Genomic DNA, 14,122 nt, shown 5'->3' with positions numbered 1-14,122 from the left:
AGGCCTGGCCCTCCACTGAGCCTCAGTTACAGGGAAAGCAACCATGAGACTGGTCTCCTGTAGAGCAGCAGGTGCTAGAGTCTCTGCCCTTCTACCCACCTATTCAGGTCCAGCTCTTTATATAATCAGGGGCAAAATCAGGGGCAAAGTCATTCTGACAAGTGAGTTCTAGTCTTTGCGCTCCTGGTCATTCACTCCATGCTGAACAGTGGCCAGAAGGCATGGCTTTGTCCTGGGGCATCTCTGTTAGCTCCAGCTCCATAAATGACATGCCCTGAAAATCCACTACGACTTGAATCCTCACCTTTTTCTTTTCTCACCACTTGGCCCCTCTAGAAGTAAACCAGAAATAAGGAATCAGTAAAAGAGGGTGGACTTGGTTATTTCCTAATTTCCTCTTATCTGTGGCACATTTTACATGACATAATCTTGAAATTCAGTTCTTTCATTTGTAAAGAGGTCAGGATCACACAAAGAAATGATGATTATTGCAAATAACATGGGAAAAAATAAATGTGAAGTATCTGGTAAATACCCAGTACAGATTCATTTTACCTCTCACCTGTAGAGACGAGCATCTTGAGGAAATATGGAATAGGCAGAGGCTTACTGCAAATGCTTACCTGTCTGGTACCCTTCTTTCTCTCAGGATATCAGACTGGTGGAATCCTGCCCTCCGGAAACGCATGCTGAGTGACAGTGGGCTGGGAATGATAGCTCCCCATTATGAGGACTCAGATATGAAAGACCTCAGCCACTCCCATGCGCTACAGTAAGAGCTCTCCCACTGTCCTTCTCAGCCACCACATGGCTGGGCGTGCATTGCTCCACGGGCTTTCACCAATGGCAAGGATTGTTCTTTCAGTGGTCCTCATGCTGTCTCATGTCTATGTCACTTTGCGGTTTGATATTTTATTCACCTTGCTTACTTTATCCATCCCACGCTCCTGAGAACACCACCATCCTTTTCTCTGGCTCCTGAGCCACCTTGAGATATTGCATGTGGATCTATAAGTGCTTAAATCTCATGCTTTCTGTACCGGATTTTAGTATTTATCAGATGTTCCTGTTTGTCACATCGTCAAGTTGTGCATGAGGGTGATCATGAGTACTTTGACAGAGACACACCGTGTTTCATTTGTGGGAATATTTTGACTCGCTGTTTTGTCTGTCTCAGGCCCTGAGCCTGTGCCTGTGTGCTCTATGTAACATAGAGCTGAAGATGGTGCTGCTTGTGCTGTGGGTGCAATTCTCTGTGGGCAAACAATGCAGCATTTGCTCATGGGTCAGAAGAGAACCTGTGCTTTCGTCTGAGGTCTGATCATGGTCAGAAAGTAGGGCGCAGTTTGGTTTCTCAACGCCGTTGGTACCTTTGCGCCCAGGGAATCCTCCTTTCTGCCATGCCTCGTGGGAGCAGTTCTAGATGCAGACCGCTGTCACAGACACACAGTCACATCTCCTCTTTAATTTCAGAGTCACTGCATCCCAGAGGTTATGCAAGTTTACTGCAGTTTATGAAATTGGGCTGGTTTTCAGTCCTTTCCAGGGTCCTAATCAAATAGTGACAATGGCTTTGTAAGCACACAGTTTTACTATTTTAACAAAATAACAAGATTACTAAAATTCCTAGAAACCTCGGGTTAACTGAACAGGCAAGACTGTGCATTGTTTCTAAGGGAGGACGGGAAGCAATTACACTATGACAAAGGAGAGAAAGATGAGAAATGGGAAGATAATTATTTCACTGGCAAAGGTTCTACTCAGACACCCTGAGGGTAAAAGGAGACTTCATTTTAATTGCTTCTCTATATTACCTCTTATTTCTTGTGTGAAGAGGGGAAAGGAAAAACAATGAATTACTGTGGATTTTCCTTTTTAATTAAACTGTGTTGTTTCTGATGGTATTTTGATTACGTACAATTTAGGGTGTTTTTCCACTTCCTTTTTATACAGAATTGAGATTTGTGAGTAAGGGTGAGTCAGCCACCCATGGATGCCTAAAAAAGTGGCCATCTAGCTGCGGGCAGACTTATTGGAAAATTAGCGTTTTAATTAGCTCCAGAATTAGAAATTAAGCACAAATTAGATGAGTGTTTTAGTTGTTCTTATAAACAGGCTATTTCCAAAAAGTAGAATACGATTTAAATCCAGTTTTCTGTGCCTAACTTTTCTTTATGTAACAAATCAATGTATGTATCATGATACATGAAGTGATTGTTTTTAAGGTCATAAATATTCTTCCCAAGAATCACAAACAGATGTTCCACTTTATACAATAGCCAAGTTCTTAAAACCCTCTGGCAAACTTAACTCAGTTTTTATCTGGGTTATATATATATATATTTTAAGGATTTTAAAAATTTTCTGATTGATCTTTAATTGTCATCTCTCAATTTTCAAGGACATTTATACTCATTTAGTTCTTAAATACACTGGAGTAGTTGACTCATTTTTAAAAAATTCTGCAAAATCACTTGGAAACCAAAGTAACACTCATTCATTCATTCCTAGCCTTTGGGTCTTTCTAGCTGAATGTGAATCATGGAACTGAGACAGATCATCCCCACCAGGCTCTTACTGATACCTGACTCACAGGAGACACAAGCATAGTAAAAATATTGTCTTAAAAATCACTTAAAAACAAATTAAGGGACCAGTATATGGCATAATAGTTACGTCGCTGGATTCCCCCATAGTTGAACATGGTTTGAATCCTAGACTCATTGGCTTAAAACTCACTCCAGGCGCATGTGCGTAGATGGCCAAAATGCCAAGAGGAGAATGGAGGAGAAGGGATTGTGGTGTGGCCATTCCCTCTGGGGACTAATCTCTCAGTTTCTGTCACTCTGTCTGTATCTGTCTCTCCAGAGAGCGCATACACCCTATAACAAAAATTTTTCTTCTCAAAAAAAAAAAAAACCCAAATTAAATATCTTACCTCAACTTGCTCATTAACTAACTTAAAAACTCACTATGTCCATTAATTGCTTAGAAAGAACATTTTATTAATTGTCAAAAAGTACATGCGTTTGGGACCAGCAGATGGTGAGATGGTTATGTCACTGGAGTCCCACGTACATGATTGCAGTTTGAATCCTGGACTTGGTGGCTTAAAACACGCTGGTTGCATATGTGCGTGCATGCCCAAAATATCGAGAGGAGAGTGGAGGAGAAGGGATTGCAGCATGGCCATTCCCCCTGGGGGGGGGGAAGGGGTGATTTCTCACTTTCTCTGTTTCTCGGGCAAGTGCACATTCCCTATAGCATAAATCTCTCAAAGGAAAAAGAAAAAGTACATGCATTCACCAGAGAGAGAGAGAGAGAGAAGGAGAAGAAAGCACCCCTCAGTGGGGCATAGTCATGCTTCACTTCCTCCTTCTCCATGTCTCTCTCCTGTCAGGATTTTGGTCAAACACATACACACGTGGCATGTTTTTCAAGCTGCTGGAGCCAACATTCTAAATGCAGTTTGCCGTGTGAGATTTAGCTCTCTTAATCACTAGGCTATGAAGCCCACCCAGAAAGGCTATAGATAGATAGATAGATAGATAGATAGATAGATAGATAGATAGATAGATAGATAGATATTTATATTTATGGGGCTAGCCAATGGTATGGAATAAGGTGGCTGGATCTCACATGCTGATGATGCAGACTCAGTGGCTTGAAAAACATTTGGGGCATGTGTACATGCACGTCCATAATTCTAAAAGGAGGAGAAGAGATTGCAGCATGGCCATTTTCCCTGGGAGTGCTTTTTCACTTTCTCTCTCTCTGTGTGCTTAACCACTATGCTATTGCCAACCCAATAAAATATAATTATTATATTAAAATTTATTCATTGTTATTATTTTATACATTCAATTGCTATATATCATTTAGCTTATAGAGAGAATTTACCAAACATGAAATACACCTCAGACCAATCAAGTTGAGAATATTATATAAATTATCATCAATAGGCAATAAACCATTCCTGTGTCCCACAAATGTCTTACTTTTGTACTTTTCTCCCTAATTTCCTTCCCTACCCTCTTACCCTCTCCCATTCTCCTTCCACAATGTCTCCAGTGTCCATAACTATTTCCAATGCTTTTATGCCGTCCAATCTTTCAGTCTCTACCATAAAGTGTAGACAGTTGGTATATGTTAAGTGGTGACATACAATGCTTCTTTCATGGTCTGACTTGCTTCACTTAGCAACAAATCTTTCAATTCATCCACTTTCTATCAAATGCCAGGGTCTTGTTTTTTATGTCTGAATAGTATTCCATGGAGTATATTTGCCATACTTTTTCAACCCATTCATCTGTTCATGGACATTTGGATTGGTTCCATGCCTTAGTAGTTGTGAATTTTACTGCAGTAAACATAGATGTGCCAGCACTTTTTTGACTGAGCATTCTCCTGTTTTTTGGGTAGATAAAAAATAATTACTTTTTAAAATGTAGCAAACACCCTGCTACATGCTTGCTTTCCAGTGAACTCATATGCCCACTGACAAACTGTTTTCTTTTATTCTTTTATTATTGATTTATCAGAACCAGCAGATGGCATGATGGTTAGTTACATCACCGGACTCCCATGTAGTCATATGCAGTTCAAATCCCAGACTGATGACTTAAAACTCATGCTGGGCATGTGTGCATGCGTGCCCAATATCCTGAGGGGAGAATGGAGGAGAAGGGATTGTAACATGCCCATCCCCCTTGGGGGCAATTTCTTGCTTTCTATCTCTCTGTCTCTCTGGCAAGTGCATGTGCCCTATAGCAAAAATCTCTCTTAAAAAATCACTGATTTATTGGAGACTATCAGTTAGCGTAATGACTATGTTGCTGAACTCCCATGTAGTCTACCAAGGTTCAAGTCTCGGCCCCGGTGGCTTAAACTCACACCGGGTGTGTGTGTGTGTGCATGCCAAAGATCCCAAGAGGAGAATGGAGGAGAAGGGATTGCGGTGTGGCCATCCCCGCTAGGGAGTGATTTTTCACTTCCTATCTCTCTGTCTCTCTCTGTCTTTCTGGTGAGCGCACAGGCATTATAGCAAAAAAAACCTCTCCAAAATAAAAAAAAGAAGTATCAATTTATTTATGAAAGGAAGAGACAGAGAGAAAAGGAGAGAGAGAGAAAGATAAGTTGGTTGATATTTTTAAAAGTGTATGTATTGGGAACCAGCAGTTAGCGTAATGGCTATGTCACTGGACTCCCACGTAGTCGACCGCAGTTCGCGTCCCGGACCCGGTGGCTTAAAATTCACGCCGGGCGCATGTGTGTGCATGCCCAAGATCCCGAGAGGAGAATGGAGGAGAAGGGATTGTGGCATGACCATCCCCCCTGGGGGGTGATTTGTCACTTTCTGTCTCTCTGTCTCTCTCTGTCTGGTGAGCGCACACACCCTATAGCGAAAACCTCTCCAAAAAAAAAAAAGTGTACGTATTTTTTTTCATGAGTGCGAAGGAAATAAAGAGAGAAAGAGAGAGAGAGCAAAAGAGACTGTACCCCCAACAATGTCTTGATGCCTTGATCCATCAGTCTTTAGCCAGCTCCAGATAACAGGTACCCAATGTGCCTAGCATATTCGGAGAGTTTACATGTGAACTGAGAACCTTCCTATGTAGCTCAGCATCACAGAGCATCACGTCTTACCACTGTGCTACTGCTCAGCTCCAGCTGATGAATTTTTGACAGAATCTCACATGTCAGGATCTTCCTGCTCCACCCTCCCATCTAGCTAGGATTAGTCATTTGCCAGTGCATCTGGCCTGTCTGGGTTGGACTGGGAAGCAAACCGGGACCTCTCATGTGGCCTCAGCATTTGAGCAGAAGCATCTTAGCAGTGCATACCACTGTAGCTGAGCCAGAAAGAATAACTTTTTACTCCTTCAGAGATCATCTCTGGTACAAATAGGTATAACTGCAATTATGAAAATATCTAATAATGTCAGTAATAGTTAGCACTAATGGAGTCCCTCCTCCTGATTTTGCAGCACAGTTAAATTATCTTTAATCCTTTACTATCCCTTTAAAGTTAGCCATTGCTTCACAGATAAGTAAACTGAGACTAACCGATGGTGAAATATTTATCTTGATCAGTCAGGATAACAAATGTGTGAAGCATGGTTTGAAGCAACATTGTCAGTTGGACTTCTGGATCCATGCTCTTTCCACTTTACTCCACTGTTTTTCCAAAGAGTCCTTGCAAAGACAGTGTGCCCCATGCCCCAGAGCCCCAGAAAAACTCACTTTGGTTTCTTTCTTTTTAACATTTCTAAAATGAAAAATTTTATAATATAGGGATATGAAGTATGCACATTAAATATATACCTGCAAACTTACCCATAAATAAATATGGCTGAGAATTCTTTTCTTTTTTGAAAAAAAAAAGATTTATCATTTATTTTGCTTAATTTATTTGTTATTATTATTTATTTTTTATTTTACACAGAGAGACAGAGAGAGAGAAAGGAAAAGTGAGAAAGCAAACATCCAGGTCTGAGACTTGAACCACAATCCACCATGTGGGAGTCCAGCACCTTAACCACCACACCACCTGCCATTGATGGACTACTGAGAATTACTTTCAAAGGTGTTTTTTGAAGCTATTTTTGCTTACAAAATTAGATTGAAATAAAAATTAAGGGTGGTAGACTTCTATTTAAAATTTACTAAATCTATATGAAATATGTTCCAATCCAAATAAGTACAAAAATTGTATAAAAGGCACTCATATACCAACTACCCTGATTTATTGAATCACTCTTTCGTATTCTTTGCATTAGGTCTTTTCTTCAACCCATAAATAACACGGAGTAGTATAAAAGTATATAATATTGTTTTATGATTTTGATTATATTATACTTTTTAATCACCTGTGTTATACAAGGCATATAATTTTGGAACTTACCATTTCATTCAACACATTTTTAAAAATTTATTCATTTTAATATATACTGATATAAGTAGTATTCTTTCTTTTTTTTCTGTTGGAGAGGTTTTTAAATTATTTATTTATTTATTTATTTTTTTGCTATGGGACGCATGCACTCACCAGAAAGACAGAGAGAGATGGAGAAACAGAAAGCGAGAAATCGCCTCCTGGGGGGTGGGGGGATGGCCATGCCACAGTCCCTTCTCCTCCATTCTCCTCTTGGGATCTTGGGTACGCACACACATGCGCCTGGCGTGAGTTTAAGCCACCAGATCCAGGACTCGTACTGCAGTTGACTACATGGGAGTTCAGTGACATAGCCATTACGCTAACTGCTGGTCCCATGATATAAGTAGGTTTTAAATGGTTTTATTTGACATCAGATTTATTTGTGTTATATACATGTGTTATATTTTCTCATTTGATATACATGTGTTATATTTTCTCATTTGATATTAATTTATAACATTTTATTATTTTAAGAAATGCCAAAGTAGTTTTATTTGACATCAACTTTATTTAGCGTCCTAAATAAGCCATAATTTTTCTTCATTTGATATTAATTTATTAATAAATGTTATTATATTTTAAATATATGTATTTAAATTTTATTTTCTTTACTTATTTTTTTAATTGTCAAGGGTGCATGTGCTTGCCAGAGAGACAGAGGCAGAGGGGACCCCTCAGCGTGTTATGGTCATGCTACAATCTCTTTCCTCCATATCGCCTTCCTGTCAGGATTTGGGGCATGTGTGCACATGTACCTTAGGTGTCTTTCAAGCTGCTGGGGTTGAGATGTGAACTGTGATCAGCCATGTGGGATACAGCCTAGTACACTGAGTTTAACCATGCACTATGGCCAGCCCAGTAATATGTATATATATTTTAAATGTAGCAAACATCCTGTCACATGGGTCCTTCTGTGTTGCAGAGTATATATAAAATTTCAGTTGTGTTCCATATTGCAAAGTTTATCTTCCCACCATAAATAATTAAGAATCAGTACATGAAAGAGCCTGAAAAATTACTGTAATAGTCAAGGTACATTTAGCATATGTTGCTTTTAGCTTTAGAGCCCTGTCAATTTGGAGATAGGAAATATTCAATTTTATCATCCTGTTGACAATGCTAAGTAACTCTCTATATAAAAAGAAATCAAAAGGGAAACTTTAAATTCTTGGCAAGTACTGTTTATCAGAATTTTCAGGACACTACTGAAGTAGTACTCATAAAACGATTTGTAGCTCCAAGTTTATTTATCAAGGAAAAATTGACAGCATACAAAAAAGCAAGGCATTTAATTTAATACATTGGAAAAAGAATTCAAGAATAAAGAACAGAGAAACAAGAGAGGAGAAATAATAATAAAGACAGAATCCGTGACAAGCAGAATAATAAATTCAAAAAGATAATTAAATAAGAATAAAATTTTTAAAAAATTGTTTCTTTAAAAAGGTAAATAAGAGATACAAAATTCTTAAGACTAATTAAAAACAAGACAAAACATGGGGGTAGCAGCAGATGGTATAATGGTTAGGTCACTAGAATCCCATGTGGCTGACCATGGTGCGAGTTCTGGACCCAGTGGTTTGAAACTGACACTGGTGAATGTGCCTTTGTGTCCCAAAACCCAAGAGAAGAATGGAGAGGGGATTGTGGTGTGGCCATCCCCCTTGAGGGGTGATTTCTTGCTTTCTGTCTCTGTGTCTCCAGTAAGTGCACGCACCCTATAGCAAAAGGCTCTCTTTCAAAAACAAAAACAAACAAAACAAGGTATAGGAAACAGGAATACAACTAGAATGCTTTTCATGTTCATTCTTCTTCTATGGCACTCAGTCTACTTCTGCACAAAGTGACCTTTTCCCCTCCAAATTGGAGCTGACCCAACCTCCTTAGGTATCCTCTGGCTTTTCTAACAGTTTTCAACTTTGATTTCTTAGATTTATCAAGCTCCCTTTCTTCAGGGAGAATGAGAGGGAGTGAACAAACAGGATGAACTAGAGACCTCTCATTGTGTTTATGTTACATGTTTCCAGTCCCCTGCCATGTTGTGCAGTGGGAGCTCAGTGCTCCATACTGCTAGAAGCCAAATGGAAGATCAGAGTTAAGTTCCCAGGTGGGTCTGTGCACAGTGGGGATGCATGCGTGTACTTGTCATGGCCCTCACTGGCTCAGAAAGCTTGTGAGAGAAAATGTAGCATGAGAAACTGTTGAGGTTACTTGTCTCTCTCAATAAAAACTTAAATGTTTCCACTTAGAAACATTATAATTTTTTATTGAATTTGCTAGGTGCATGCACTCACCAGAGAGAGAGAGAGAGAGAGAGAGAGAGAGAGAGAAAGCACCTCCCAGAGAAGATAGACACACAACAATCCCTTCTCCTCCATTCTCCTTTCAGAATTTTGGGTATGCACACACACATGCCTGGCATATCTTTCAAGTTGCCAGGTCCAGAACTCACATTATGATTTTTTTTAAAGACAGATTTTTGCTCTAGGGTGTGTGCTCGCTGGAGAGAGAGAGAGTCAGAAAACAAATATTACCCCCTAGAGGATGCACACCACAATCTTTTCTCCTCCACTGTCATCCCGGGATCTTAGGCACACGTGCCTGGCAAGAGTTTTAAGTTTCCAGGTTCGGGAGTTGAACCATGGTCAACTATGTCATAATTCAACAATGTAGCCATTATGCCATCTACTGGTTCTAACAAATTAGTCTTTAGGTTAGAAGCAAAAACAAAAATAAAAACATGTTTTCAGTATCTAAATAGTTCTATGTAAGATAACATGATTCTGAAAACAAGTTTTCTCTTATCATAATTGTACCACTACTATTAGCTACAAGACTATATTTCATTTTGGCAGAAGATTAATAAGGAGGGAACTAACTTAAATGTTAGCAGACAGAATCTGAATTAAAAGGAAGAACTTGCCAACTTTAGCATCTATGAGATAAGAGAAAAGGTACTGAATGAAAGTCTGACACAATCTTCTCTAGTTATCTTTGAGAAAAGGACAGCCTCGCCTCTGAGTCAGATGGGTTAAAAGCAGGCAGGTAAGGTACCTGGAAGATATTGCTTTAGTTTATGAATCAGAATAACCTTTTTTCAGTTCTTAGTTTTGCAGTTCCTAAGAAACCCCTAACTGACTGCTTTCTTTTCTTAAATTTTAATTTCCAGAGAGTTTATGTAATCATCAGAAAAAGGCAGAGAGACAGAGAGGAAGAAAGCACTCTCTGTGGTGTATGTTCACATTGCAGTTCCTTTTCTCTGTTTCTCTGTCCTGTCAGGATCTTTGGCATGCGTGCGCATATATATGGTGTGCTTTTCAAGTTGCTAGGGTCAGGATTTGAAATGTGTGGTTGGCCATGTGGGACCCAACTCCCTTAACCACCAGGCCATGGGGCCAACCTGAAACGCACTCCTTCTCTGTATCCCTTAGTCTTAGGCCTGAAGGAACTAAGACAAAGTATCATCACACAAGTAAACGTAGAGTACCTTGTCCCTGGACTGACAGTGGAATAGCCTAACCGGGCACAAACTTTCAACCCAGATGCCTCTGTCCACGCAGGTATCTGTCACCCAGCCAACTGCATAGGGCTAATGGATTTTTGTGATTGGCAGGACATTTGTCTCAAATAAGAGATAATGTTATCGAAGATTGAGCTACAATGTGTGAGGTATGATTTATGATTTCATTTGAATTCTGAGAAACAGGTTGAACCATTGAGTCAATCCTTTATTGGGCAAATCAGTACTGGATACCTTCTGTGCCTGTAGCTAGGCATTGAATATGTATTGATAAAATGAAAGAAATGTCAGGCATGGTAGAGTGAGCCTGGAGCACCTGTTACTCTGAGGCTGAGGCAGGATAATGAGTTCAAGACCAGTCTGGCCAACATAGTAGGACCTCATCTCACACAAAAATCAAAACAAAATAAAAACCTAAATAAGAAAGAATGATTTCTCTCAAAGAGCTTATATTGAATGGTTAAATGTTATGTAAACCATGTATCGTAGTTTCCCAAAGATAAGTGTTACGATGGCTATATACAAAGTGTTCTGGAAATACGAGGAAGTAGGATTTCCTGCTTCCTTTAGATTCTACGTTTTCATTTTTATATGAAAATAATTTTTAAAAGTTAGTGAAAATATTAGCTTAAAAGAAAACAAATTGACCTTTTAGGGATTCTGTGCATATTTTCTTCAACCTTTATGCATGAGCAGGTATGTAGCTCTTTTTTCTCACTATATAGCCAGAAATGCCCCTCAAGTAACTGAAAACACTGAGTGGTGATCTGCCATCACTCTTCCTGTTGTGTGCTTAACGAAAATGGACCACTGAGAAATTATTTGTGTATATTCAAAATACTTAATATTTAAAACTGAAAAACGGGCTTTCTTTTTTTTTTTTTTTTTAGTGTGTCTATAATTTTGAATAATGGTATCAAGAAGGAAGGACTAAAACCTGCCCCCTTGTGAAAATTGAAATGTTCTGATCTGAGCATAAGAAAATAGCTTCATTCCCCTCTGATCCTCCACTCTACCCTTTACGCAATTTCCGCTGGGAACATTAGGTTATGGCCTGACCCTAATGAAAAGGGTAATTGTACTTATTGTCAAAGCTCCAGATTCCTAGCAGGCAGGTTGACTTTTGGGTCATGATTTTGGTTTTGGAAATATCCTTTGGACATCACAATCAGATAAGAGGGAGCAAATTAATCTTCTTAGTAGGATTCAGGTTTTGCTGAAATATATCTTAGAAATGAAATCAGTGCTCTCAGGACTGAGATAGTTTCTGGCATCTGTTTCACCAAGATAGTTGGGTCTTGTCCTCACTTACCTTTGGTGTAAATCTTACTTGCTCTGGACAATCCCTCCAGCTGGAAAAATGCAGGGTAGATTACATGTATCTTCCTTTCATTTTTTTCTCCCTGCTTTACCTCAAGTTGGTATCGTCTCTATTTAGTCAAGAACATACAACTACTCTGTTTCTATATGTGTGCAAAATATTTACAAGAGATTTTGCTCTGCTTTTTCTGTAATTGTTCCTCACACAGTTATGCACATGAAGGTAGCTCAGTCACTTGGGGGACATGGAGTTGCATTCCCATGTGACAAAAGTCAAAAACCAAACAAATTCAGCTAGCATAAGAGCCAACACAGAATTCTTTATGCACCAGATCTTATTTTGACCAACACTGAAAAAAAAAATAATGGGGTGAAAAAATAATAGGGTGAAAACAGAGTGAAGTGTTTTAATATGAAACATTCATTTCATTTAAAATGATGATAGGAATTTCTGATTTTCTATTTCCATGAGTTCCAGGTTTTGCCAATGATTATAACATGAGGTGTTAGTACGGATAACTAGCTTTCTTTGTTTTCATTGGTAAAAGCTGCTGACCTTAACTAGTCACAGGTCAGGAATATTGGGAAGGTGAGGGAAAATTGATCAAATCATTCTCTTAGACATGTGAATTCTTTGGAATGGCCAAACTGTATTGTGATCACTCTGTTTATAGCACTTTGCACCATCCCCAGAAGAAAAGGCATTCAATAAGACAGACTCCTTGGATGAAGACATGAGTATTAGAGGAAAGGCCCTATCAAACCAGAGTAGGTTTATGTCTCTTATTGCTCTAGGAAACCCAGTGTTCATCACGTAGCAATGGTAACAAGGTGGTATTAGGTTGTCAAGAAAGTCACGATGCATTTTTCTATAGAAAAACAGAGAAAATACATCATAACTCTCCCAACAAGATAATATAATAAAATGCTAAATATATTTGTTAGGGTATGGGATCCATTTACATGTTTCAAATTTTAACTTGATGTGTTTGATCCAGGGAATACACTTATTAAAATAATAAAGATGTACTTGAATCCCTGACTCAGAGAATGTCGGTATTTCCCAAGTGAAAAATTAAAAGATAAATATGGTGTATATACAAAGTTATCAGTATGGTGATGAGCCCTGTGGTAGGGTAGGGTGGCAGGACGAACTGAATCAAGAAGCCTATGTGGGGAGATGTTTCCCCTGTTATGTCGCTGGATAATTTTGATTCTTCCAGTGCAGTTTAGTCATGGAAGAGATTTTGGATGTTCTTTGAATGGAAGGAAGATGATTTGGCACCTGAGAAACCATAAACTATCAAAAATTCTTATATGAACCAAACCCCAGAACTTCCTAGGGATTTCTAAAAAATAGGAGACAAAGCAAAGCAAGAGAGAACAGTGGCAGTGCGGGTGGAAAAGCTGCCTTTCTTTAGTTACCGAACGGGCTAGGAGTGACAGAAAGGGCCATTCAGGGAATGATCAATCTCCTTTAAAACATCCCCCCCCCCTTTTTTTTTGAAAAAAGAATTCTTTCAATAACATATTCCACCTTAGGGCATTAAGGAGAGCTGGTAGGAGGTGACAGAGCCTTTTGTGACAAGACCACTGCAGCATCATCTAAGAAGGGAAAGTGATGACTTCATGTCTTGGTGTCCCAAGGAGGTAGAGTCTGGGTGAGCTGACAGAAAGACGGCTGGTGTGCGTTGTCTGTGTTGGATGTCAGGACTTGTTTAAACAGCCCGTGTTCCTTGGGGACCATCCATTTTTGTACCCTTGGTCCTCTTCCCTAATCCAGTCACTGGACCTTCCTTAAGGGCCTAGTGGTGACAGTTTGACATTGAAATGTCATCAGTTTGGTAAATGGGTATGGAGAGAGGGTACATAGGATGGCACCCAAGCCAAACAAGCTGGCCTTGCTGCAAGGGGTGAGAAATCTGCAAAACAACGGCATTTTCTCCTTTGGGGTCCAACTCTTCTCAGCTTGGGGGCTAATATTCAGTCAGTATGATTAATAATAACCCCATAGAGCATACTGAGAAAAAGCCCATTCCATTGTAAAGTAGACAAGTTTCTGAGGCCCCAATGGTGCTTTTTCGTTCATTTCTGAAAAGGGGACAAATATCCAAAATTCAGTGAGCTGTGAGGTCATCCTCATCCCTCCTCAGAATCCCCACCCCATAAAGACCAGGTACGCCAGGATTTCCACCATGTCACGGGGCAATCAGAGCAGGTTTTGACAACTGGAGGATATGAGGGAAGCAACTTTTCTGTCCCATAAATTGTCACTTCATGAAGAGTGGCGGTCAGGACTGGAGCTAAGTATTTGTTTTTAATTCTGACAGTCATAGTGGAGACCA

General features: G+C 39.4%; 1 protein-coding gene across 1 annotated transcript in view; it reads left to right on the top strand.

Moving 5' to 3' along the window:
- Window positions 1-14,122, top strand: part of DGKI (diacylglycerol kinase iota) — a 316,603-nt gene that overhangs the window by 236,595 nt on the left and 65,886 nt on the right. Inside the window, exon 26 of the mRNA XM_027770499.1 lies at window positions 650-772. Coding sequence (XP_027626300.1) covers window positions 650-772 — 123 coding nt within the window. The remainder of the gene's footprint in view (window positions 1-649; window positions 773-14,122) is intronic.

This window comes from Tupaia chinensis, unplaced genomic scaffold, assembly GCF_000334495.1.
Source record: "Tupaia chinensis unplaced genomic scaffold, TupChi_1.0 Scaffold000140_1, whole genome shotgun sequence".
Taxonomy (NCBI): Eukaryota; Metazoa; Chordata; class Mammalia; order Scandentia; family Tupaiidae; genus Tupaia; species Tupaia belangeri.
The sequence above is the reverse complement of the archived record's forward strand: the minus strand, read 5'-3'. Positions and strand labels throughout refer to the sequence as shown.